General features: G+C 28.9%; 2 protein-coding genes across 6 annotated transcripts in view; one reads left to right on the top strand and one right to left on the bottom strand.

Moving 5' to 3' along the window:
* Positions 1-1100: 1100 nt before the first annotated feature.
* On the top strand, positions 1101-27551 carry LOC114938357 (uncharacterized). 2 transcript variants are annotated; one of them, XM_029312276.1, is made up of 5 exons: positions 1101-1206; positions 1404-1571; positions 26228-26274; positions 26907-26964; positions 27353-27551. In XM_029312276.1, exons 1-5 carry the CDS (start codon positions 1185-1187, stop codon positions 27424-27426), a joined length of 369 nt encoding a protein of 122 aa, XP_029168109.1. In that variant the 5' UTR covers positions 1101-1184; the 3' UTR covers positions 27427-27551. The 2 variants fall into 2 exon arrangements, with proteins under 2 accessions (XP_029168109.1, XP_085339552.1); XM_085483426.1 differs by lacking the exon at positions 27353-27551 and having other exon boundaries at positions 26699-26958.
* LOC114938341 (corin serine peptidase) overlaps positions 9494-27668 on the bottom strand; it is a 56654-nt gene continuing 38479 nt past the window's right edge. For 2 of the 4 annotated variants that reach the window (XM_029312252.2, XM_085483415.1), the window contains exons 11-20: positions 24647-24848; positions 23824-23976; positions 19159-19443; positions 18165-18306; positions 17493-17659; positions 17184-17370; positions 16426-16585; positions 16139-16262; positions 15485-15633; positions 9494-14020 (exon numbers count right to left, since the gene is read on the bottom strand). In XM_029312252.2, the coding sequence (XP_029168085.2) occupies positions 13790-14020; positions 15485-15633; positions 16139-16262; positions 16426-16585; positions 17184-17370; positions 17493-17659; positions 18165-18306; positions 19159-19443; positions 23824-23976; positions 24647-24848 (1800 nt within the window). In that variant the 3' untranslated portion in view covers positions 9494-13789. The remainder of the gene's footprint in view (positions 14021-15484; positions 15634-16138; positions 16263-16425; positions 16586-17183; positions 17371-17492; positions 17660-18164; positions 18307-19158; positions 19444-23823; positions 23977-24646; positions 24849-27668) is intronic. The other 2 variants (XM_085483413.1, XM_085483417.1) reach the window with 1 other exon arrangement.

Genomic DNA, 27668 nt, shown 5'->3' with positions numbered 1-27668 from the left:
ATACGCACATTGACGCAATCATGTATATTCCAACATTAAATAATTACCCCGATTTGTTTTAATCTGTTCATTTTATGATATATAATGAATTTGTAAAGTATATAATATATAATAATATTTCTGTATATTCTTAGCGCAAATCTTTGATATTTTCAAATACAACTTTTATAATTTGTTAAATATGATTCCAAATTAAATAATGAATGAAATTTTATTATTACAATTAATATTATTGCAAATTGAAATGCAAACTTTTATATGTATATATACATTAATAATTGTCAAAAAATACTTGATTAAATTATTTGATTGTTAACGTTTCTAAATATTTGTCGTTTCATAGATCCATCTCATACATACATCTAATAACTTTTACAAATCCATTACCTTTTTAATGAAAATAGAAAACTCACCGGTGCGATGCGTTGCAGCGGAGTTACACAGCGGCGATGATCTGTGAAATATACAAATATATCTATTTCATCCAAATTGAAGCAAGTCTCCAAGCTATAATATATTTTCCTCGAAAAGTAATTATTGACATTTTCCACTTATTGAGGTATTTTAGAAACAATAATAAATAATTATTCACCTGATGGTTGCCTCGCTCATGTCTGCTCCTTCTCTCTGAATTATTTCATCGTTATTGCTCTTTTCTTTGGCACTCGCGCGCTCACTCGCGAATATAACATCGATTACAATTACGCGAGAACAATTAATTACGACTACGCAATTAATAAACGCGCGACACTTCGCACGACACTCTCGATACTTTTACGGCGGGCTCCAATATAGCGGGAAGAAAACGCGGTAAAAGCGGGCGCGAAACTGAACGCTCGCGCCATCTCGCGGTGTCTCCACAAACTAACCTCGATCGACTCTCGACGCGTATCGAAGTTGTTACGTCATGCCGGAATCGATATCGAAATAACGCGAGACAGATCAATTTTGAATCGCGATGCGCTTTCGTCAACAGAACTGGAATCATACTTGAATATTTTCGCGACTGCGTATATGCGTACATAAATACGGCGTTCGGCGACGCGCGGCGTATTGTTTTGGTCGCGAGGTCACGCGTCGCGTTGTCATTCGCGCGGCGACAGTCGAGCGGGTCAGTCGACGTTTGACAGCTCGTATTTAGTTTCCGAGACGCGATCGCAAGAAACAGCACGTCGAACACGATTATGGTAACAGTGAGTGATTATAGTGAGTACATTAACCCACGTAATTACTTCATTCGATTGAATAATTAAATGCACCACGTGAATTTATGTGTAAATCTGTGTGTCCCATCATATATATATATATATATATATATATATATATATATATATATATTTATAATATACGCATTTATTATGTACTGACAATATATATTATAAACATTCAATCTTGTTGTGTAGTATATAAATGCAGTGTCTGTGTTTATGTGATCGTTTATGACTTCTTCGAATCTCTGCACGATGCGAGGTTAGTTTCGGAAGACAGCGCGAGATGTCGCCAGCGTTCAGTTAGCGCCCGCTTTTACCGCGTTTTTTCCCGCTATATTGAAGAGATATTGCAATTATCAGGTAAACAATTATTTATTATTATTTCTAAAATAGCTCAATAAGTGGAAAATGTCAATAATTACTTTTTAAGAAAAATATGTAGTTTGGAAATGTTTGCTGTGTAAATTATCGGTGCTGTTCATCGTACCGATGAATTTTCTATTTTAATTAAAAAGATAATGGATTTGTAAGAGTTATTAGATATATATAAAATGTATCTATGAAACGACAAATATTTAGAAACGTATTTAAATATTTTTTTGACAATTATTATATATAAAAGTTTGCATTTAAATTTGCAAGAATACTAATTGTAATAATAAAGTTTTAATTATTATTTCGATATATATAACATACTTGACATTTTAAGTCATTAATTAATTTGGAATCATATTAATAAAATTATAAAAATTTTATTTGAAAAAAATAAAGATTTACGTTAAGAATATATAAAAATATTATTATATACTTTACAATACTATTGTATCGATAAATGAACAGATTGAAACAAATTGGGCTAATTATTTAATGTTGTAATATACATGATTGTATGAAAATGTGCGTGTATATGCACACATACAAATAATTCATAAATTTAACATTATTTCTAATCATTATTCAATTTAGTTATTTATTCTATGAAAAATATTTCTAGTTTGAATATAATTGATATAAAGTTCAGAAGAATATATTGATATTAAATAATAATTAATAACTTTTAATAAAGTAAGTAATTAACAAATTTTTAATAAAACAATTTTTTGATCATATTATTTTTGGTAGAAAAATGCAAGAAAAAATTTTTTACATGTACACAAAAAATAGAAGAAGAATATAGATTATTATATTAATTTTTTTTATCAATCAAAACTAATATTATCTGTTCACTATATGTATATAGATTATTATTAATTGCTGTACGATGCAATGATATTAACATTACTGCAATAAATTGGTAAGTAGTAAATAATAAGATACATTGTTAATACATAATTTATTTATCAACACGAATTTTCCATAAATATATCATATATCAATATTTATCGCATATATTTTTTGGCTGCATATATCTTCTTACAAGAAAGTGTCTGTGTATGTGTGTGTGTTGTGTACATACGCACATATACATATATACACATGTATATATTTACACACATATATATACATATACATTAATTTTCTTCATCGATGTTTTAATATAATTGCTTTGTACTAATCTGCATCTATAAACTCACAATATGATTCTCGTGCCATGTATTTTTATTATTTTTGCAGATTGTACTTATTTAGAGAATACATTCAATAATTTAAAAAATTAAAAATTCAATATCTAATATTCTGGCAAATACCATGTGCGTCCCTTATTTAATCCTTGTAAACTTCTTAACGACAATATATATGCAAATAAAAATGTGATAAATTTCTACAATACAGCATCTGCAATATACACGTGTAACAGATAAAAAAATATTTGTGTACATCTTTATAAAACAGAATCATTTAGTTTTATTTTATACACTTTTTTTTTACTTATAATAAATTAATGTATCATTTTTCCTGAGAAAAATTTATTAATATTATACAATTAAATTTTAACATATATCCTTATTCGAAATCATGCAAAAGTAAAATTATATTGTGAGTCCGAACGGATGCGATTGATAATCAGGCTCATCAGCTGTGCGGTTGATAATCAGGTGAACCAATAGTTAATTGGTTGAAAACAATAAATACCTTAAGAAATTATTTAGCCTCTTTTGTAGATATGTCCAGATATGTTTTTAAGTATTCATATTATTAATAATAGAATCTTTATTTTGTACTTTTTCTTATATTCATCCTAGTTTCGAAAATATTCTGTTTATAATCAATCTGCAAAAATATATTGACAAACAGGTATATGTACTTATGCAGTCACACAATTGTAGTGACGGTAAAAATTATTAATTCAATCTGATAAAGCCAAAAAATTGGTCAAATACAAGTTAATTATAAAATAAATTATTATAATTATAATTATTATTATTATTATTTTAATATAAAAAATTATTATTAAATATTATTTATAGACATTTATAAAAGTATTTATATAATAGTTAATTAATAATAATAATTAATAATAAAACAATTAAAAATAAATAAAAAGTACACCAAATTAATATGTTATTGTGAAAATAAGATTACACACAAAGTTATATTATTAAATAAAAATTATATAAAAATATATAATTAATGCTATTGTGCAGTTTCGTTAAAATTCTAATAAAATATCAATTTATATAATTCGCGCACTGCTAAAGTATATTCCCATAAGTCACATGGCATTTGTCTTGCAAGAGTATATATATATATATATATATATAGAGTCTCATATGTCTTGTTAAATATATCCCGCTACGTGACAGACTATGACTCTCGACCAGCAAGAGTGAATTTAATTAACGTCATTTTCTTTCTTTAAAATCTACTGCTTTTTCCAGATTTTTACGGATAGAGTTAACAGCAATATGCATATACGTACGCAACAATATTTTATAATGTCCGCGCTAGAGACGAGACAGTCACGTCTGATTACACTAATGAATAGGAAAGGCAGTGCAAACGTTGATTCTACCGTATTATCTCGAAGTCAGCTTGGCAATTAATATTTTCTAATGTTTGACATTTATCTGAGGAAACGAGAACTACGTACTTTCTTCTAGAATAATTATATTTATAAAATTTTTTTTATTTTATCAGAATTCATGGGAGGATCTCATCTAAAAATGGCAATAGGTCCTATTCGTTTTTACATCTCTCATTAGGTCTCTATATGTGATATAATGTGTCGAATCTTGTAATTTATTTACGTCTAAATTACTGATGAATCCCAAAAATGACTTCGAGACAATATCATTATCTCTTATAGTACATTAGCTAATTAGATTGATATCGCGCATAGTAAAACATCAGCTGAACAGTGATAGCAGCTGAATATGCTCTCGAAAACAAATTTTAATCATAATTTTACATACAAAAGAATTCTGCGAATCGTGACAATGTCGAGAAATAATATAGCGTTTAAAGTTTCAAGGTACCAAAATATTTGCTGAATTGATCGTTAAAGACTGTAGTACAGGAAGAATGAAATCCATAAGTTTCTAAATTCGCGGTACATCCATAAATATTTGCAAACATAGCTTAATACAGACATATATGCACAGTAGAAAAATTTGTGTTTTCTTGTTAAAAACGGTCCTCGTGAAAATTTTTGTGTTAAATATTTAACACATTTATGTGTTAATTTAACATATTACTGTTCTGTTAATTGAACTTAAATGTTAAATTATTAAAACAACTGAAAAAAATGTAAAAATAACACACCGTGCAACTGTTTTTAATTTTACAGAATAAATGTGTTCTGTTTTATTAGTGACAAGATTTATCTATTATTAAAAATTTATAGAAAAAATTGTTGATTTTCTATTTTATAATATGAGTGGGGATGATAAAATCTAAAATTAATTAATATTTTTGTTAATTTTTACATTAAAAGTATGTTAATTTTACAGACAATCTATTTTAAATTATTTAAAGTTTTGCATTTATTTTGTGTTAAAATTATTTGTATCTCCATTTAACATATCCATATTACGTTAAATTAACAGAAAAATTTCTGTGGACCGTTTGGGACATGTGATATCTGTGAAATTTACCAGAAATTTTTCAACTGTGCGGATGTGATCAATGTATTGCGCGCACGTCTAAACGATTGACAGCGATGATGACTGTCTTTATCCCATTTAACATTAATTATCTAACGATACAACACTGTCTATTAAATATTTATATATTAATCACAGCAATACACGTATGTACCTACATTTATAACCAACGTCAGGTATATTATCAACATAGAAACATCAGCTTAATCACTTTATTATGCTACACGTAACACACGGTAGCACTAATTACGCTAATAAAGCGGACAAAAGATCTTGCGCATTCTACATCCTTCATCCTGGGATAACTCTATACAGACACGCTAAAAGTATCGCCCAAAGTGTTCGTACCAGAATATCTTCTCTTTTTATTAATATTTGTTTTCTAATAGAGAAAAGCCTTTTGCCTTAAAACGACATCTTATTTTTCTGTACGAAATTATCCCAAGAACACCTGGACGCAGAGTATAGGCAAATGCCGCTTTATCCACTATATTAATCTTGTAAATGTGAGCATGTTTTTTACGCGTACGTGTATGTGTTTTTTTTTTTGCGCGTAACTGCGACGCGTATAAGTCTACATAAGTTTATATATCGTTGATACCACTGATTGTACGATTAGGATTTGTGCCGAGCACAAACAAGCAATCACATTCAAGATTCTCGCGTTATATTTGCCATCGTCTGCTTCGAATTACTTACACTAAAAGCAAGCCGAAGTCTCAAAATATATTTGAGCTTGCAAAATTATTGAATATATCTTTTCTCAAATTTATACCTCATATCGGGTCTTATTACTCTTTTCTACTCTTCTTTTCTTGCTTGTACATTATTAAAAAAAAACTATTCTACTTTGCTAAAAAAATTTTTAGCTTGAAAATCTTATAACCTGACAAAATATTTGTTATAGAGAGAGAGAGAGAGAAAGAGAAAGAGAGAAAATTTCAAAAATAGTATTTTAAAGAGCTCCTATTTTTTGCTCTTTAAAATTTTTGGAAATATAATTTGCTTACAAGATTGCATCGAATGAATAAATAAGATATCTTGTTTCTAAAAAGTGTAATAGAGTCGAAATAACTTTTTTCTAAAATTTATTATAACTATAAAGAAATTTAAAGTTTTACCTGTGTATTTTCTAAAATTTTTTTATAATTCTACTTTCAAAAAATTATGCGATCTTAAAAATTATCTCGCTTTTTTAAATTAATAACAAGTATCGGCGATTATTAACACAATTTTCTATTATAAAACTTTTGAAAAAATAGGACTCCAATTAAATTTAAAATAATTACATCTTTGGCTACTAATATTTTTTACATACATTACAAGTACGTTTAATGTGCTTGTACGGATTTAAACTGATTACTGATCAAATTAATATTATTTATATTCGGAAGTATAAATATTCTCTATTAAAAAATTTGCATTATCACTGCTGTTAAGGAATCTAAAGTACAAAATATTCTATATTATAAATTTTATTAGAGCTTTTCAATATCGACCTACACTGTTCATTAAACGTATATTTATTTGTAGCAATTTTGTATTATTTCTATATTTTACGAATTAACAAAAATTTTACAAATTTAAATTAACATATAATATAGAAATAAATTGACATATAAAACTTTTAATGAAATTTTTAATAAAATTTTGTTTAAATTAAATAAAAATTTGTAAAATATATATAACTAACTAAAATAAATAAATGCACAAATATTTTGTGTTACATTTCGTATATGTGTCTGGTCGATATCAAAATTATTTTGTATAATAGTATATCAATATCTTCAAGCTCAGTAACGATTGTATAGTTGCATATTTTTCTCTTAAGATAATTTATGTCTAAATTCTTTCACTCTGAATATAAAGATCTATGTATTAAATTGAAGAACGTAAAAAGTCGTACTTTGCATTCCAATCGAGTATCATTTTTTTTCTCGATATAAAATAGTAGCATGAATAGTAGATTAATTAATACACAGTTCTCGTATACATTGATAATATCTCTGTGCTTATACCGACTTTTGACGTTTTTATTCGAAATAAATTTCCTCTAAAGCCAACGAAAATTAACGGGGTCCGAAAGAAAGGTGCGAGAAGCAACGAATGCATATGGATGCATCTGTCACAAATAAGGTTTCGCAAAAAATTTATCAAACTTCTTACTTCGATGCTAAGAAAGTAGTGCAATTTTCTCATTAGCAATTGATATGCGTTTTGCTTCTCTTAATTATCGAACCTAATTATGCATACAAACGCACTCACGATAAGTGCAAACATTATTCCGTGACGCTCAATATTTGTGCAACATCTTGCGACGATTCATATATATATATATATGTATATATATATATATATATATATATATATATATATATGTATACATTTACATGCGACGTATAATATCTTACGCTACCTTACTATCCGACATTGACTTCACAGGAGTAGTTATGCATTTTTGTAGTATCTTTTAGAAAGAATACTTGTTCGCGCGAGAAGGAGAGACATCATTTTGTATTTTGTGAGCAGCATTTTTCCATATTTTCGATGCAAGTGAATACTTCGAATACTTACGAAGTCACTATTCACGAGCGTAAGTGGAGACTTCTCTACTAGAAACTGATATATTATTCTCGGGTGAACGAGTGTGACGCAAAAGTAAAGATTCGTCGGCGCAAATTACTCGAGAGAATTATAACTACACAGAACACAAAGCGAAATATACTTTCATCGAGTTACAGAACTTTACGCGAGCGGTCTACAAGAGTCTAACGAATCTTACATATAAATTTACCATACATGTAACAATTAACATATAAATTAACACAACACTACAACTGCTCTTTAAATCGACCACAAATATTAATTTGCGCAAGTCTTCTGACGTAGAATCTTCATCTGTTTGAAACGATCTTTAAATCTAGTAACTAATATTATATATAGCTTTTCTTTAGAAATTATACCTTAGGGTATACATTGATCTTGGAAATATTTTCTGTGACAGTTTATATTAGAAAGTTTTTTTTCACTCGCTAATGTTACTGTTCGTGTATACATACTTATGCAAAAATAAATATAGTATAAGTTATATCCTTATGCTTCATCATATAATTCTTTATCTAGTTCGCATTATATGCGACAGTAAGGAAAAAAATTGACAAAAATTGAAATCATAAACAGAACTTTCTTTGACACTTGAATTGCTCTCGTTGAAAATCGGTTCGAACAATTCGACACATTAAAAGTCGAATATTTTTTTTTTCTTTTGAACAATTCAATCATGCCATTGCCTTTACATAGAATATAAATTTGTTCATATAGTAATCTCAAATTGTTTTGATACAAAATAAAATGCAAAACATTCTTTCTTGCTATTAATATACGTTTATACAAATATATTTACGCATTATTGCGTACTTTTTCTAAAACTTAAAAACTGATTCTATACATTTATTTACGACAATATCTCTTTTAATTATCCTAGAATATCTTGTCCGAAAATATTCCGAATAAAATAAAATTTGTAGTATTAAACCATAAACAATAAAATTAAATTTCTCGCATGTTTGATTTCTCGTAAATATTTGTTACTATAATACTTATCTCTCTGTAACTATAAAATCTTACACTAATTTTTTCAGTATATTACACATATATTAGCTATATTTTCACTTTATATTATCCATATGTATATATGTTTTTTTTCATTAATACATATGTATATGTATATATATTTAATATACATATATCTAATATTAATCATTGACTTTACACTTCATCACAATATTTTGTTTGCGCACCTGCGATCAAAAATATTTGTGTTTGGTATCGATAAATTATTAAAAAATATTAATAATGAAAAATGTTTAAAAAATATAAATATGAAGCTTTATAAAAAATAAAATATAAATCATATTTTTATGAAAATTTAATAATAATAATATATAAAATAAATTTAATCTTTTATACATATAAAATCAAAATTTATAAAAGTGTATATTAGATGCAAATAAAAAAATAATAATTGTTACTTAGAATATTACGATATAATGTAGATATGTAAATAGAAAAAATTCATACTTTATAATTGGCAGTTACTGTTCTTTAACTTAACACGAAAATGCAAGAAAGAAAATTATCAATTGCTCATATCTATGATGATTATAAGAATGTTATTATATATAATAATATATAATTATATATAATAATAGATAAATAATTGTAATAATTGTAGTAATTGTTAATAATTTTTTAATTATTATGATTATTGTTATATGATAATGCATAATAATTACGCGCTGACATAAAATGTAACAAATAATTATAAAAATAAGATACTGCCACTTCTGATTGTCTCTATCTTATCTTTCTTTAAATGAAAAAATAACGTATAATATATACGTACGCGGTATATTCCGCAAAAATATTTGATAATGCAAAATAGAATATATAAATATTAGCTTTCTCTTCCACCAAATAATAAATTTCCGCGATTGTGCAGTATACCTTTACCTCTTACAATAATTATGAGGATAATTTTAATAGATTATACATCCCCGAATTACAATTATATATTCTAATTATCTAACTCATCACTTTCGTATCCTAAATTTACAAATAATTCCTTATTTTATTTCTTAATAAATAATTTATTGTCCATCATGGAACATTTCCTAATTCTATTTATTGTCTGCTCACACAGTATTGTCGGTTATTTAAATATATTATCCATTTTTACAACTAAACTGTTGTCTGGATACTAAGGAAGACTATTATTGTCCAACGTTTTTTTTTCTTGTTGTCTGTATAAGTTCTTGTCTTAAAAAATTATTCTGAGATGTTCGAAGTACTACAATATTTTCTTTAAATAATAAAAGAAGCTTTCTTTATCTAATGCATTTGCAAAAAATAAATTACTATAAGGATGAATTTTTTTTAATCTAAAATAAACTCTATTAAATATCACTTATATTATAAATAATGCACAAAATATCACTATTTTATTAAAATACAACAAAAGATACGTTGTTTTTTTTCTTAAATGATAAGAAATACGTTCAAAACAGCTTTGTCTAAATTTAAAAATCTTGCCGAAATTTTAAAGCCAAATCCTTGAGCTTTAATGCTTTATTTGAAATTCGCTCTACTACTACTTTTAGTTATATAAATTTGTATCTCGTAATTTTTTGATCATCTATTTAAATCTTGTTGTGGAATACATTCAGCGTAAAATTAGATATAAATTTTGCATTCCAAGAGTAACAAGCGATTAAATAATTAAATATAGCTCATAACTAAACTAAGCTGAATACTAATTATTGTCATCTCGGCCAACAATACTGATGCTATTCGTCTCGCCGCTTAGAAAAAGTCTAAGTCAGTTAGAGAGTAAGGCTCCTATAGAGATCCCGTAAACGATAGATATCTTGTATAAAGTATACTCATTGAAAAACGATTTCCCTAGAGTGTGCAGATCAAAAAGGTGCTGGTGCAAAGTATTGTCCCTAGAATTCAGTCAACATGTTTCTTACGACTATATCGAATACATAGGCCCTACGTACAGAAGCGGATCTCGACCACTGTTAGGCCTTTATTTAAACGCAACTCTTGATTTGGAATTTCTTCCATTCAATGATATTCTTATTATTGCGCCTAATAAAAAATCCGCCACTGTCTACGAACACTAATCTACAAGCCTCTACATGCTTCAAATTATGTATAACGACTTTTATAAGTACAACTTATTTAGTGCTCGATACGTTCGTTGCAAATGTATCGAATACTTCGTATTGAATTAAAATATGGCAGGCTGAGCAACGCTGCGCAACATTAAATCCTTTTATTTGCAATTAATTTTTTTCTTTAAAACATGTCAGCAACATAATCAATTGAACATTTATTTATTGCGATATATAAATAAAATTCATAGTATATCTAAAACTTTCTGTATATATCTGTATATAATATATATATATACAGGAAATTTCAGATACTGTGCATTTTTTAAATTAATATAAAAAGATCTTTAATATACTTGCATATTAAAAAAATATTTAAGGGGATGCTGCCGTTGTTCTGTTTTACCGACTTCAAGTTAAGTTAGGTTCACTTTTTATTGAATATACAGATTGAAAAATCCTCCACAATGAAAGTACTGATAATAATGAATGGGGAGCGTTGTCCTGCAACTAATTTTTGCTGTTTTATGTCATTGATTCCGCATGCAAATATACATACATAATTAATTCAAGTACGAATCTTTTGATACAGGCTTTTAATCTCATTTTTATTACTTCTGTATTATTCTTTCATGTCATCTCTATTAAGAATGCCATATTTTGTGCACAAATAAACTGCGGAACCTTTGTATTAAATAAGTATTGTTGATGCAAGAGATAAAGAAACTGTAATTTTTGAACTTTTATTGTTTTTTTATATAAAATTACAGCGCTCCTCATTCATTATTATCAGTACTTTAATTGTGGAGACAGATTTTTCAAACTGTATAGCCAATAAAAACAAAAGCTCTTAAACTTAAAGTCGGTAAAACAGTCACGGTCAGCATTTCTTTAACATTCTTAATAAATATCAAAACTCATAGTTGTAACTCATAAATATAAGAAGTTTATCAAGTTTTCTGTTTGGCTCAGCCTAACATCAGAGAGTTCCGGCATGCTGTACCTTTTGATACGATAAACGCTGGAAAGTCCAAAATAAACAAAATTGCATAAACACAAACGAGCATTTAGACTGCAATGCTAACATATTCTCATCAAATATGTAGTGACGTTTGCAGTAAGATACGCGCTGATATATTACTCTGTCATGGCAGTTCATATATTAACACATTCTTGAGATTTCCACCTCGTATGTTTACACGCATAAATACGGATTAAATATTGAATTGCACGATTTATTTAGCGTTTATCGTATCCAGGGGAAGACACAGTATGCAAGATAACGTCTATATATTTACACATGCGACTGTAGATTTTAGGTGCGTGACTCATGTTTCCGACAAACACGATTATTATAATAGATAGAACTAACTAGACATACGTTGCAATGCATTATTTTTTTTTTTTACATCGATAAGCACATAGACGGTTCTTGTCGTAGGATATATTGTCGTATGTTGTAATATTTTTCATTTAAAATATTTATCCGACGGTACACACTGATCGCATTTCATGCAATAATCGTGTACGACTCTTCTTTTTTAGTGGGTGTGCGTTTAACTCGTTCGTTTACAAAAATACAGTTTGTCGATTATATATATTGCGCATTTTTTTTTTCAATATATTTTTTCTTTACCTTAACAATACTCGTTAAATTAATTTCTGATATTATTAAGATATCTCTGTGCATGTGTATCACAAATTTTTGAAAAACCTTTCTCTCACTTTTCTTTCTACACAGGAATATAAGATGTATAAATGAAAAATCTATGCAAATATAGATCTATTTCAAAATAAAAATGTTTTCTCTCCTATTCTATGAGAATTGTTCATGTAAATCACAGATTATTAAATATTTATATTTAATGATTAATTCAGCTGCTTAATATATTTTTATTCACGTGATCATAAACGAAAGATTAAAAAATTTTGTGTTATAAAATAGGCATCTCACATATGGATTCTAAAATATGTATAATCTATTATTACTTACATCGCTCATTCCGCTCTCAAAAAACGACTCATATCAATACCATTAAACGTTAATTATCAATGAATATCGTTAAACGCACACCCTTTAAATCAAGAATTTCGACCACTTGGTGGCTCATATACAGCTGTCCTAAAATCGGCAGCGATACAAAATATTTTTTGTCGCATCATATGCGGTGATTTTCATTTTGTGCACAAAGCCTCGAGTTTTTTTGGTTTTCTTATTTCAATACCAAAAGTACACGCATCGGCATGGTTGATCCTCTCTTTTGTGTCTAGTAATTTCCTAGAAAATGGCTTATTTTATTTGAACTTATGTACGCAAACATCCACGGCGTCCGTATGCAGCTCCATTTAAGTAAAGAATAGTGTATCCTATATGTTTCCGATTATCTGGTTCTCCTTTAGTTCCGAATGGCTTATCAAATAATTCTTCTTACGAAAAGTCGCGAAGGGATGAAACTTTGTGTTCGTAGCCGAGCTATGACTGACAATGAGAGTATTACGATAGAGCAAATATCCAATATTCGGGCATGCGATTTGTAATGCATAGCGTGATATGAGAAGGAATTTTTTCCGCCACGATTAATTGAATCAATCTTATTGTTATCACTCGAGGAAAGATTGATCGCACTCCGTCGACATTCGATCGTCCAAAGTTTGGCAATCGCGATTCTTATTCTGTCATCCGTGATTATTCAATTGACGAGATTGATGATCTTTGCTTAATACAGCTCTCTCTTCTCTTCTGAGATATGTAGAAAATACTATCTTCTGTGAATGATGTTTAAGACGATATAGATCATATATATTTACTCTTTTTCATCTCCATTTTAGTTACTTCGGTTATTTTGATATTGTCCAATTATATATTTGTTTTGTTGAATGTCTCGAACTGCATCTTTTCGTTGCAGTTATCAATCTCGGAATACTTAGACATTTCTTGTTGGATCCACGATACGTATTTGGGCACGTAAGCGTAGACGCCGGGCAGTTTTGGGTGGGCGCATTTTATGCCCCAGCTGACAATACCGCCGACGAACCATCTCTCTCTATCGTTGTTGTCCCGACACAACAGAGGCCCCCCGGAATCGCCCTTGATGAGGAAAAGTGATTCGCGTAATTTATTATTCGCAACAAAATTTATCATGGACGTGACATTTTTTTTAGACACATTAGAACTGTTCTACGATTATTAATAGGTATCCCATACAGCACAATAGTATATTGTGTATCAAGTGCGGAAAGTTGACAATTGGTCACGAGTGAACAATTGTCAACTTTCCGCACTTAATATACATACTATTTTGTATTGCAAGTGCAGGCAAAGTGGCTGTTTCGGCGCGTTTTCTGTGCGCGAGGCGGCCGATCGCACGCCGCCATCTTGCCGCGGCACGGTGAGGGAATAGCCGGTTTCAATACATTTCCTACGGCTTGAGCCGTATACAATGACTTTTAACGCGGCTCAGCCGTAGATAATGGCTTTGAAACCGACTTATTCACTCACCGTGTCGCCGCTAGATGGCGGCGGGGGAAATCGGCTGCTTTCGGCACAGAAAACATGTACCGAAAGTACTATATTGCCTGCACGTGTAATACAATAGTATATTGTGTATCAAGTGCGGAAAGTTGACAATTGGTCACGAGTGCGGGGGATGGACGCACGAGCCGAGGGCGAGTGCGACCACCCCACACGAGTGAACAATTGTCAATCCGCACTTGATACACATACTATTTTGTATTGCAAGTGCAGACAAAGTGGCTGTTTCGGCGCGTTTTCTGTGCGCGAGGCGGCTGATCGCACGCCGCCATCTTGCCGCGGCAAGGTGGGGGAATAGCCGGTTTCAATACATTTCCTACGGCTTGAGCCGTATACAATGACTTTTAACGCGGCTCAGCCGTAGATAATGGCTTTGAAACCGGCTTATTCACTCACCGTGTCGCCGCTAGATGGCGGCGGGGGAAATCGGCTGCTTTCGGCACAGAAAACATGTACCGAAAGTACCATATTGCCTGCACGTGTAATACAAAATATTATGAATATTTTCCAAAAATATTTCTAAATATTTCTATAAAATAGTAATAAAAACATTTTAAAATAAATTCAGGAATATTTTTAAATGATTTAGAAATTTTTTGTGATAACATTTTTTAGAATATTTTAAAAAACTTAAAAATATTTTTAAAAATGTTCTTCTTTATCGCTTAGATAATATTTTCTTAAATATTTAATACATATTTTTGAAATATTAGTTTAAATCTATATTCAAAAATGTTTCTGAAAATATTTTTTAAACATAAAAAAGCAGACATAGGGGAAATTTTAAAAATATTTTCGAGAATTATTTTATCTTTTAAGAAAAATTTTTAAAAAATTTTAAAAATATTTTGTGCTGTATAGGATTGCATTCTCGTTTAGAAGATATCTCGATAATTAATATCAAATAGTTGTATTCGAACAATAACATTGGCAATTTTTTTTCTCAATGTAGATGAAACTTTTCGACGTAATCTATGGGGAAAACACACACGCAAGATAAAATTTATTTAAAAAACTTACCTGACATGCGTCCTTTCCTCCATCTATATAACCAGCGCAAATCATTCCGTCGGTGACGTTCAATTCTTTATGCGCTAACCACATGTTGCAAAGACTTCGATTTATGACAGGAACTTCGACCTCGTTTACGGCCGGCTCATATTCAGACCCTGAAAAAAAACAATGGAATAACAAATGATTGGACTTATTTTAAAAAAAAAAAGTAAATCCATCTTTATACTCTCTATAATTAATTAAAAAATTTAAAGCAAGTTTATCGTCTGTAAAATTTGTTTTAAATACGCATATTTCAAAGAAAATTTAATTCAAAATTATCATTTAAATATTTCACACAACTGTAAAAGAATAGGAAGTGCATACATTTTTATTTTTCTCTATTCTCCTGAAAAAAAAAATTATTGAATTCAAATAAGTATTTATTTCAATATTGCCTAATAATTTATTTGAAACTAATAATATTGATTTGATGTAAAAATATTTATTTAATATAAAAAAATTCTTTTCAGAACAGATAAATATTTGTTTGTTTCAAATAAATGATTTGTTAAGCAGTATTGAAATAAATATTATTAATTCAATAATTTTTTAGTGAAAAAAAAATGAAAAGAATCACTGAAAAAATTTTATTTTATTATAATAAAATAAAATACTTACAATCGGTGTCATTTTTCTTGCCCCAACCGATGACTGTACAAACTGTACCAGGTGTAAGATTGGTGGTAGCAGCTGGTAAGCACACAGGCCTCACATGGTCGTGATAATCAACCCGTTTCTCTAGCTACGACACAAAATATATTATATGAAAAGATATCGCTAAAAAAATGACATTTAAATCCAAATAGGAAATAATTTTATATACGTGTCAGATATATCAAGTGTAAAAACTAAAATATTTTGCACATTACATTGTTTGGAAACACCTAATAAAAGTATGCACTTACTTGAAACAGCGCAATATCGTTGTCGTGAGCGATATTCAGATTATAATTTGGATGAGCGATCACGCGTTTCACTTTAAATTTCTGGCCTACGTAAGAGTGAGAGAGTCTTCTAGCAAGCCCAAGCTGTATCGTCCAGCCGGATACCTCTGACTGACTAAAACTGTTCACGTGAGGGAGAATAAACTCATTTTTTGATTTTTACACATATATATTTTTTTTACTAAAACATGCGATAGAAAAATTTTGTTACACATAAAATTTCAAGTCGTATTTTCGTGCATAAATTAAACACAAATATTGATTTCACAGTTGAAAAATTTCTGCTAAATTTAACAGAAATCACATGTCCCAAACGGTCCATAGAAATTTTTGTGTTAATTTAACATAATACGGATATGTTAAACAGAGAATATTTTAACACAAAATAAATGCAAAATTTCAAGTAATTTGAAATAAATTTTCTGTTAAATTAACATAGTTTTAATGTAAAAATATGTTAATTTTAGATTTTATCACCCCACTTATATTATAAAATAAAAAGTCAATATATTTTCTGCAAATTTTAACAGATAAATTGTCACTAATAAAGCAGAACATATTTATCGTGTAAAATAAAAAATAGATACACATTGTGTTATTTTTTCATTTTTTTAGTTGTTTTAATAATTAAAAAATTTGAACGGAGACCGTTTGTAACAAGAAAACACAAATTTGTCTATTGTATACGTATATAGTTCCGTTTAAAATAGATTACGTACTTGCCGACGCAATGAGACGCGGTCAGGACCCATTGATCGGCAATGAGAACTCCGGCACAGTAAAAGATCTCTTCTGGTCCACCGAGAACTGCTGCGAGAAACGGCCAATCGCCAGGCGCTGACTCCACACCACCCACAATTCGTTTCACTCTCAAGTTTTTGTAAATAGAATTTCTGCGGCCGCAGGCTGCAGCAGAATCGATTTGTCAGCGAGTCGCAAAAAAACGTCCTCTTTAAAAGCAAATTTACGGACCCTCCCTCGAAGCGAGAAGAGAGAAGGCGAAAAGAATTTATTTTGGAATAATTTACCGTATTCCGTGCAAGTGAGTCTGACTGTAGGATAAGGCGTCGTCTTATTGATGCAGTCTTGCAATCGTTTCAGCAAACTGAGATCCTTTAGCCTGCGATATTCCCCAATCTCGTTTTTCATCCCGTTCGGTCTCGAGCTACCTATCAAACTGGAGTTGCTCAAAACCCTGACGAAATACAAATCGACAATTTTTATTTCATTACGGTATAGAAAGTAATACAAAATCTTGATAATACTGAGATGCAGATATCTAATAATACATCGAAAAAAAAGTTATACATCATATAAAAACTGATATCGTATAAAAAGATATAGTATCCCCCGGGAAAAAACTTTTTAATGATAATTACAAATAATTGCACAATTATACATATGATCGTAAAATTATATATGAAACATATATATTTATATATTATATATGAGAAGAAATACTTATTTATAATTATATAAAAATTTATATAATTATATATAAAAAATACTTTTATCTAATTATGTATGGACATATATTTCATATATAATTTTGCGATTATATATATAATTTTATATATTTCTGTATAATTTTATACTGTTACATATAAAAATTTTTTCCCGAGCTACGTCACGAAAAATCTAAATTGAACGGAACATTTGGATTTTACATAATTTATCGGATTGAAAGAAAAGTGACTTACGTATATCCCAGCATGGCACAAATCTCTCCCGCCGGTGTTAATTCCCAATCCGCGACACATGCCGACATAAATCTTCCCAAATCGGGTTTATACACCTGCAAGACGCCCTCGCCAACATCCCCGTTTCTCTCACTCAATTTTACTGAAAGACGATATTGATTTTTTTATATTTAGGAAATATTTAGAAAATATTTTAAAAAATACATTTAACATTTACATTATTTTTGAAACTTTTTGAACATAGCTGACATATATCATATTACTGATATGTTTATTTATTAATACTGCTTTTTAATAATATATACAATTGGCGACCTATTGAGGTGTCAAAATACTACGATATATCGATTGAAAAAAAATTATAAGACACAAAAATAAAAAATTATTTCTTCTTAAAACAAACTTGTCCATATTTTCTTTAATAATTTGGAAATTATTATTATTATTTTTCCATAGTTAAACGGAGAATTCTATAGCTAAAAAATATTAGCTATCATAGCTAAATTGAGGCATGATAATTTCATGTGTAATATAGAAACAGCTGAAATTTAGTCACTAATTTTTTTCGTAAATTTTTAAAATAAAATATACACAGTTGAAAAATTTCTGTTAAAAACTGATATCATGTTCTAAACGGTCTACAGAAATTTTCGTGTTAATTTAACATAATATATGGATATGTTAAATAAAGACACAAATATTGTGTTAATATTTTAACACAAAATAAATGCAAAACTTCAAATCATATAAAATAAATTTTGTGCAAAATTAAAAATAGATGCGCAGTATGTTATTTTTACATCTCTGTTTTCAGTTATTTTAATAATTTAACATTTAAGTTCAATTAACAAAACAATAATATGTTAAATAAACACATGAATGTGTTAAATATTTAACACAAAAATTGTCACGGGGACCGTTTCTAGCAAGAAAAGAAATTTCTCTACTGTGTATACACGTGTAAAGCTGTAGAGATATACGGAAGTTTGCTTACGACAATATCGCTCGTCTTGTCCCCAAGGACAATTTATAACTCCGTCACAGGTATGATTGGACAGCATGCACGTTTTTTGGCCACAGTGTATCGAATCCGGGGTAGAGTTACTCTCGAGCGAGGGTCCTAGACGCAGTTTGCCGTACATCTTGCTGGCGGGCGCCGAGGAGTTGCACTTCTCACATCCGGCCTCATCGCTGTGATCCTCGCAGTCCACGTGACCGTCGCATTGCCAATCCGACGGGATACACCGTGAGCGATCGCATTGAAACCCGCTGGTGCATACTGCATAAACGAATTCGAACAGACTCGTGAAAACTGCACGTGTCGCTTCCTCCGTGATCGATATCGATTTGCAATAGCGTATCTCTGTTTAAATATTAACCAACGCTTCTCTCAGTAGCCGACACGTGTCAATTTTCAGTATGTCACATACGTTCGAAATTTAACGGAGACTATTTGCGTCGAACAATTGTGGAATGAAATATTTTGAGGAACAGCTCGACACGGTCGCTCATTGTAAAATTATATTATAATTATATAATATAATGGTATAATATAATGTTACAATATAATCGAATATATAATAAATAATAATGTAATATAATATGATTATATTACAATGTAATATAATATAATTCTATTACAATATAATATCATGATATATAAAAATGATAATGGATTAATTAATATTTTCGCACAGACTCTCTGAAATAGATGTTTTCATTTTTTTATATGTGTAAAAGAATCAAATTATATAAATGTATAGAAATATATTCACTTGATATTCGTGAAAATAATTGATTCTCTTCGTATGATACATTAAAGAAACACTGGACAATATATTTTTTGCTCCTAGGCAAATAAAATTAATATTAAAAGGTACAAATAAGTAAAATTGTCCAAATACATGTACATACACAGAAAAGCTGGTTCTTCTGCATATGTTATTTTTGCAAAATTATTTTTGACGTTTAACAAAAAAAAATCACGACAAAGATATCTTACACAATAGCTCTCGGCGTTCTTATTTTATAGTTTTCTCGGAATATCGGTAAATTTTAAAACTGTCAAGAGATCTCTCTCGCGTATCGAAGTGTCTTTGAACTACCTTACTACATTACATTTTCGTGCGGAGAGACAGGTTAACATTATCGACATTCCCCGCCATCGTGATATTATATCTTTCGCAATATGTCTTCTCGTACGATAGACACGATCGACCCCGTGTGGTCGTAGTTCGGCTCAATACTTTTACACCTACATACATATATATATATATATATGCATTGCATCGGAAACGCGACGTGTTGTATGTACACGTGCACGACTCAATAAAGCTGCTTGACGCCGCAGGTGGGCCGTCATATAATAGTTTAATATGGATTTTGCAATTAAGATTCCATCAGCGGTTACACACACGCGATGTAACTCGGGGCAACACAAAATCCGCGATATGCAGCCTGTACACAATACAGGTATGCGGTGACACGTACGTTTACATCCGGAGCGTTTCGCTAAACTTCTTTCGTAATTACGCCATCAGATGTTGCTTTTACCAGTTGCCACATGTAATATACTAGATAACAGAAGTATACTTCCGAAAGATCTTCTATCAAGTTATGTAATATAATATCGAGAGAATCTACGTTTACTTGTACGCTGAAAACAAAATTATTCGACCGCAGATTTTGTTAAATCAAATAATTTTTTAATAAAATAAATAATTGTTAAAATAAATATATATAATATATATAAAATAAATAATTGTTGAAAATAAAATATTTTGTTCTTATTACATTGATATTTATTTGCACGTATTCGACCGCAGATTTTGTTAAATCAAATAATTTTTTTTTTAGTTTACAGGATGATTTTAAGAGTGCGAAAAATTTTAGAAGATAATTCTTATTCAAAAATTAAAAAGAAGGTGAAAATTAGATTTTTATTATTTCTCAAATTTAATTTTTGTTTCCTTTTCTTCTAACATCTTCTATAATTTTGTTTTGTTTGCTTATTTTATTCTAAAATTCTACTTCTCGCAACTCAAAATCTACGCTATATTGTACTGTATATGATAATGAATTCTATTTTTCTTAACTATTGATTTTTTTAAATAAAAGAAATAAATAAGTTTCTAAAATAATCAAACTTTCTAATACATATTTTTAAATTATCACATTTTGATTTGTTAAAAAATTCTAATAAAAAATTGAATATAGGTTTCATCCTCTTATAATAATGCGAGAGAATTAAAAAAATATTAATAAATATCCTTTTTAGGATACTAATAAAAAATATTTACCAAATTTCATTTTTTAACTTGTCTAAAAAAAAAAATAAAATCCTAATTTTTTCCTTTTCTTTAAAGTGTAACTTTTCAGAGAGAGATATATGTTTACACGAAAGATCCCTTAATTTTGGCAAAATATCATCATATCTAAAATTTCTCGCACTTGTACATATATAAAAAGATTTGATTAAAAGATGACGCGATTAATACATGCAATCCGCATCGTGAATATAAATCAACGCATTTTTACATTTACGAAAAATTACGGAGTATCGCCATCCAAGAGAGCGAAGCGGAAGTTCACGCGACGAGATAGAAAGAAAGAAAAAAAGTCGAGAAGCATCGTTGAAAAATCTTAAGAGTCCATTGAACTCCAATCGAGTGGACCCTGTAATTGCAACGCAATTCAATCTTAATTAAGCGCGGACGCGAATGGATTTCTCTCTTTATCGGCGCGGATCCGACAATCGTGAGTTAAATTCCACCGCACGCGCGAGACGACGAGGCGCACGAGCACTTCCGATCAATCCCGTTTGCCGTGCTTGTCGCCGCGATTTACGTAATATTTGCTTTGGAAATTGCAGCGTGTGTGCGCGCTCGTGCGCAATCATTTAATTCTCTCTCCTCTCGCGTCGCAAATCATCCCGCGAGCTTTTAAACGTCGTTATCGCGTACACGTTATGCGTATGACGTGTGTACGTGACTATCTTTTAAATTCAGCGAATCGCGGTATTGTTTCGAAAAAGTTCGAGAATATTACGCATCTCTCTCGTTACTTTTAATCCTCAAACATTCGTGCCGCAATATTTCCTAACATATAGTTTGTTACTATATATGAAAACTAAACTATAAAAAATTACTATAAAAAACTATATAAAAACTACTATAAAAATTATATCAACTACACTATAAAACTACTATAAACTACTATAAACTACTATAAACTTACTATAAAACTACTATAAACTACTATAAACTTACTATTGAACTACTATTGAACTACTATATATAAAATATATACATATAAATAAATTAATATAAAACTTACTATTATAATATAAAACTACTATTAAACTACTATATATAAAAATATATACATATAAATAAATTAATATAAAATGATATAAAATTTAAAAAAGAAATAGGACTAATTTGCATATTTATACTGTAATTAATCGCGATACGCAGCTGCAACATTATCTTTAACATTAAAATATTACAATTTATATTTTTACAAAATTATGATTCCATTTTTATTATTTATTATTTATTTATCTTTTATTATTATATTTATATATTATATCTGTGATACCTTCTCGAATAGCACAAAAAGGATCTTTACAACAATGAAAGTTTCAAGAGAGCGCATTTAGTCGATCGATCGAAACCAGAGAATTAACTCGAGAAATAGCCAAACGACAATATAAAATAGAAGATAAGAGGGAGAGAGAGAATAGACAAACGCCAAGATATAAAAGAGAATCCGAAATACACATGATAAGCGAACAATAAATACCGAGTTAGTCAACAATTAGTTCCGTTTATGGATGCATTCTATATTTAATGTCCGCGTATGAATCGGTATAGAACAAAAGGGCGGAAAATACATAAATAATATAGTCCCCTATTGTTTCGCACAAAGGCATATGATGCTCAAAATATTTTATGTAATACGTAATATGGTATGCATACATATTATGATAAATATTTAATTTGACATTAACCTTCGAAAGTGAAAGATAAATTTTACGATAGAGATTAATATATAAAATATATTATATATTGTTAATCTTGCTCTCCATTTGACTTATCTTTTTTTATTACTTATTAGGAACAAATAATAAATTAATTTTTATCTGTCAAGTAAACAACATTCTGCAAATAGTTAAGATTGTGCTATTTTCAATCTTAGAAATATCCAAACTGCTGCTTTTTAAATCCATTTTATTAAGAGCATAAAAGGAAAAAAATATAATAAGTCCCTCTCTCATTGAATAAATTCTTGGTCGATTATCCCTTCGAGATTATTTTAATCCTTCAATTTTCTCAGTTTCTTTATCAGGCACCTGCTTTTATTCGATAACTTCATTTCTATTAAAGATACAAATAATCTTCAAAAAAAGTTGACGAGGAGATAAATCTCAATCAAATAATTGGAAAAATAAAATCTTACTCGAAATATAACAATATACGCAAATAAACAATGAAAAAGTCGAGAGAAAATTGAATTGATCAAAAAATATATACTTGTCTTTTGTTTGTACAAGTTGAAGATTATAAAAAATAAGGTGATAAAAGATATAAATTTAGCGTTCCGATGCTGAAACTTGAGTGCTAAAAAACATTTTTTTTTTAATTTATTTTTTACTTACCTGGATTCTTGAATCTATTCTCTGCCTCCATCACCTCTTCGTGTCCAATGCATTCATCGGGATTCGGATTGTCCGGGAGGAGGTCGCAATCAAAATATTCCGGAAGATATAAACCGAAAACCTTGAAAAAGAAGCCGCAGCGTTTCTTGGTTTCTGAAATTGATTGAAAAGAAATTCACTTCCTCGCCGCGAATATCTCGAGACTAGAATATCAAGTAGTTGCGATATTCAAAGTTTCAGAAAATATGGCGATTCAGCGGGTATAAGAGATTTTACCATACATTTACATAATCGAGCTGCGAGAACAAACGTTATTAAAATATACATCGCATATATCTCGTTTGTTGGATAATACAAAAAGACTGTTATTTACAAAATCAGAATAAGCGTTCTTCGTCAGTTGCAATAAAAAAAAAACATTTATCGTCATATTATAACATATAATTGAAATAATAATAAAAAATTATATGTTAAAATAATTTATTGGAAAATGTATATATTTAGATCAAATTTATTAAAACAAGAATGCAATCTATTGATATAAGTATAAATAATTGTTGAGTACAAATAAATAAAAATAAAATAAAATTTTATAATTATATTTTATTTTATAATTTAATTAATTACATTTTATTGTCTGTAAAATATAATTTTATAAAAATAAAATAAAATTTTATAATTATATTTTATTATTTAATTAATTATATTTATTTTTTATAAAATATAATTTTGTGAAAATAAAATATAATTTTTTTTTTTTTGTAAAATTAAGAAATAAAAAATCTCTTGTCCCGAAAATGACGAAAAAATTGCGCAAACTTACGAACGCAGAGACTGCGACAAGGACGTACAGGGACACCACCGCGAGAACCGCATTTCGGCACAAAGATGCTACATAGAAATAAGGCCGCCAGTTCGTAACATTTCACATCGACAACGGCGTCGTAAAGCTCCAATTCGTGCTGGGCCTCTCGCTGTCCGAAATTGCCCATGTAATTTGGGAATATGGTATAGTTGTATGGAATCTGCAATTGAGACGCGAGATTATGTGCACGATTCTCTCGGAAATGACATTAGTTGCTCGGTAAAAAATCTTTTATATATAACAGTATAAAATTATATAAAGATATATAAAATTATACATATAATCGCAAAATTATATATGAAATATATCCACACATAATTAGATAAAAGTGCTTTTTATATATAATTATATAAATTTATATATATATAATAAATAAGTATTTCTTCATATATATAAATATATGTTTCATATATAATTTGACATGATATTATATATAAACCCTTATAATTTATATATAAATTTATATAATTATGTCATTTATATAACTATACAATTATTTATACATAATTATATATAAAATATTTTATTGTACATATAATAAAAAAATCGTAAGAATGTAAACGCTGATAATAATTAGATAAAGTATATTTAAAATCCGTATTGTAATATAAAAATTGAAAAGACTGCTTATTAGAATAAATTAATTAATTGATATCTCGGAAGGGAGAAGAAAATTAATTTTCTTGCAAACGGTTCAAGATCTCTATCTTAATAAAATAAAATTCGCGAGCTCTACGCGGAACTTTAATTGTTATCATAATCGTTAAGACTTCCATATTAAATCCCCTAATGATAACACTTTTTTCCCGTTTTCCCTCGATCTTTCGTTCATGCTCAGACACGTGCGCGTTTCCCAGGACGGGCAACGAGCGCTTTATGAATTTTAAAACGTACGTATATCATATCGGTCCGAGCGTGCGCAGATCGCGTCGAGAAAAAGTAGAGGAAAAAAATCTCAAAATATATTCTCAGGGACGGATGCGTTTGAAATTACGAGCGACGACGGCTGCTTCTAATGTCTGTCCCGACGAACATTTCCTGCAGGAGGGAAAAACCAGCGTTGTCACTCTTTCCCGAGAGCCGGAAACAAGCTGGCATGCCGCAATGAATTCCGGAATATGTGTTCCCTACACGCATTCCGTGAAAAATTATTTTAAATTTCTTTGAAGACGGCCAAATATTTTTTTTCTTCCGTAAAATATGATATAAATAATTGCTGATAAACAGAGCTTATCGATTACGTTTTGTATAAAAGAGTTAAACGTTTTCATATTGAACAGTGTTGGACATTTGTCGATTAAAATTTATTTATTATTTAATTATTATTATTAAATATATTAAATCAAAATTTGTTGGTTGTATTAAATCAAATTGTATAAAATTATTTAATTGTTTTTTTTATTATTATTATTATTATTATTATGCACATATAAAATAAAATCTAATAATACATAATAATAATATAATAATAATTGTTTGAAAAATTAAATTAAATATCTTGAGCACTACTACAATTTTTATTCTATTTATATGTTACAGGTGAACATAGCTTGCAGTCCGTTCCAGTCAACTGTGTGTATCGATTGGTGAATAGTAAATTATTATTTTTACGAGGTATCGGTTTTGTAGAGATAAGAGTGTGAAAATGTAGATGTAGATTTGTGTAGATTGTAGATATTATAATTCTGTTACCTAAAGAAGAAAATAATTATGCCCATATCTGATACGGCATAATGATCGACAAATTTTCGCTTATTAAACAAATTGATTCAGACACAAGTCTAAGGATGTATTTTATTATTTTTTTTATTTGTGCAAATTAATTTTATAATTAATAAATATATATAAAATATTTTATTATTTTTTTTTTATTTGTGCAAATTAATTTTATAATTAATTAATATATATAGAAAGCATTAGAAATCATATACAAACAGAAAATTATATTAAAAATTTGCATTTACAAATTTTCTTGATTTATTGGAATTTTAAAAATCAGAGAATTCTCAGGGAATTTTTTTAGAAAATTTATCTAGGCAGCCTGCAATGAAGACATTCAAAATGCAACATATCGCGCGCTTAATTAAGTGCGGGAGTGTCGTGTAAAGTATCGCGCATTTATAAAAATCCGAGAGTATCGTCTGTCAAAAATATCGCGTGTTTTGGTACGGGAGTGTCGTTTAAAGTATCGCGCATGTAAAATCGAAAATTTTGACAGACAATCCTAACCTGGAGGAGGCCTGGGAGACATTCGGCGCCAGCCAAGCAACCTTGTGGTAAATATTTATTTTATATTTGTATAATATATAATATATAATATATAATATATAATAATAATATATAATATATATAATATATAAAATATAATATATATTTTTTTTGTCATAAATTACATATACGTTAATTTTATTGCTATATATTTATATGGTTTAAACAAGAGAGAATTAGAAAAAAAATATTTTTATATATAAAAGTTTATATAAAAATTCTTACAAAAATTTATATTAAAATAAATAGTCTGAAAAATTTTTAAAGTTAATTAATTATATATTGTTGATTATTGTATACGTTGAATATAAAATTCAAATAATATATATTGTATAATTTTTAAAAGTATTAATTATTTTACGCTGCTATAATTTGAATTCTGTTTTTATGTTACAGATCGACGTAGCTTCGATGAAGTCAATTCCGCTGTTGTGCATCGATTGGTGAATAAACTATATTTTATTATTTAGAGGTTTTGTAGAAATTAGAGGAATGTAGATGATTTAGATTGTAGACTGTAAATTGTAGATCCGTTACCTTAAATAAATTATGTAATTAGATTAGAATTAAGATGTTCGTTGGAAAACATCAATGACATGTGACTATGAGAAATATATGATGATGAAAAACATTATCATAAAGTTTATCAACTCGACCAGAAATTGCATTTTTATCCATTTTATCAATATACATTGTATATTGATTACGTGCC

Source organism: Nylanderia fulva, unplaced genomic scaffold (assembly GCF_048542155.1).
Source record: "Nylanderia fulva isolate GAGA-0341 unplaced genomic scaffold, ASM4854215v1 Scaffold10, whole genome shotgun sequence".
Lineage (NCBI taxonomy): Eukaryota > Metazoa > Arthropoda > Insecta > Hymenoptera > Formicidae > Nylanderia > Nylanderia fulva.
Note: the sequence above shows the minus strand (reverse complement) of the source record. Positions and strands in the feature narration are given on the sequence as shown.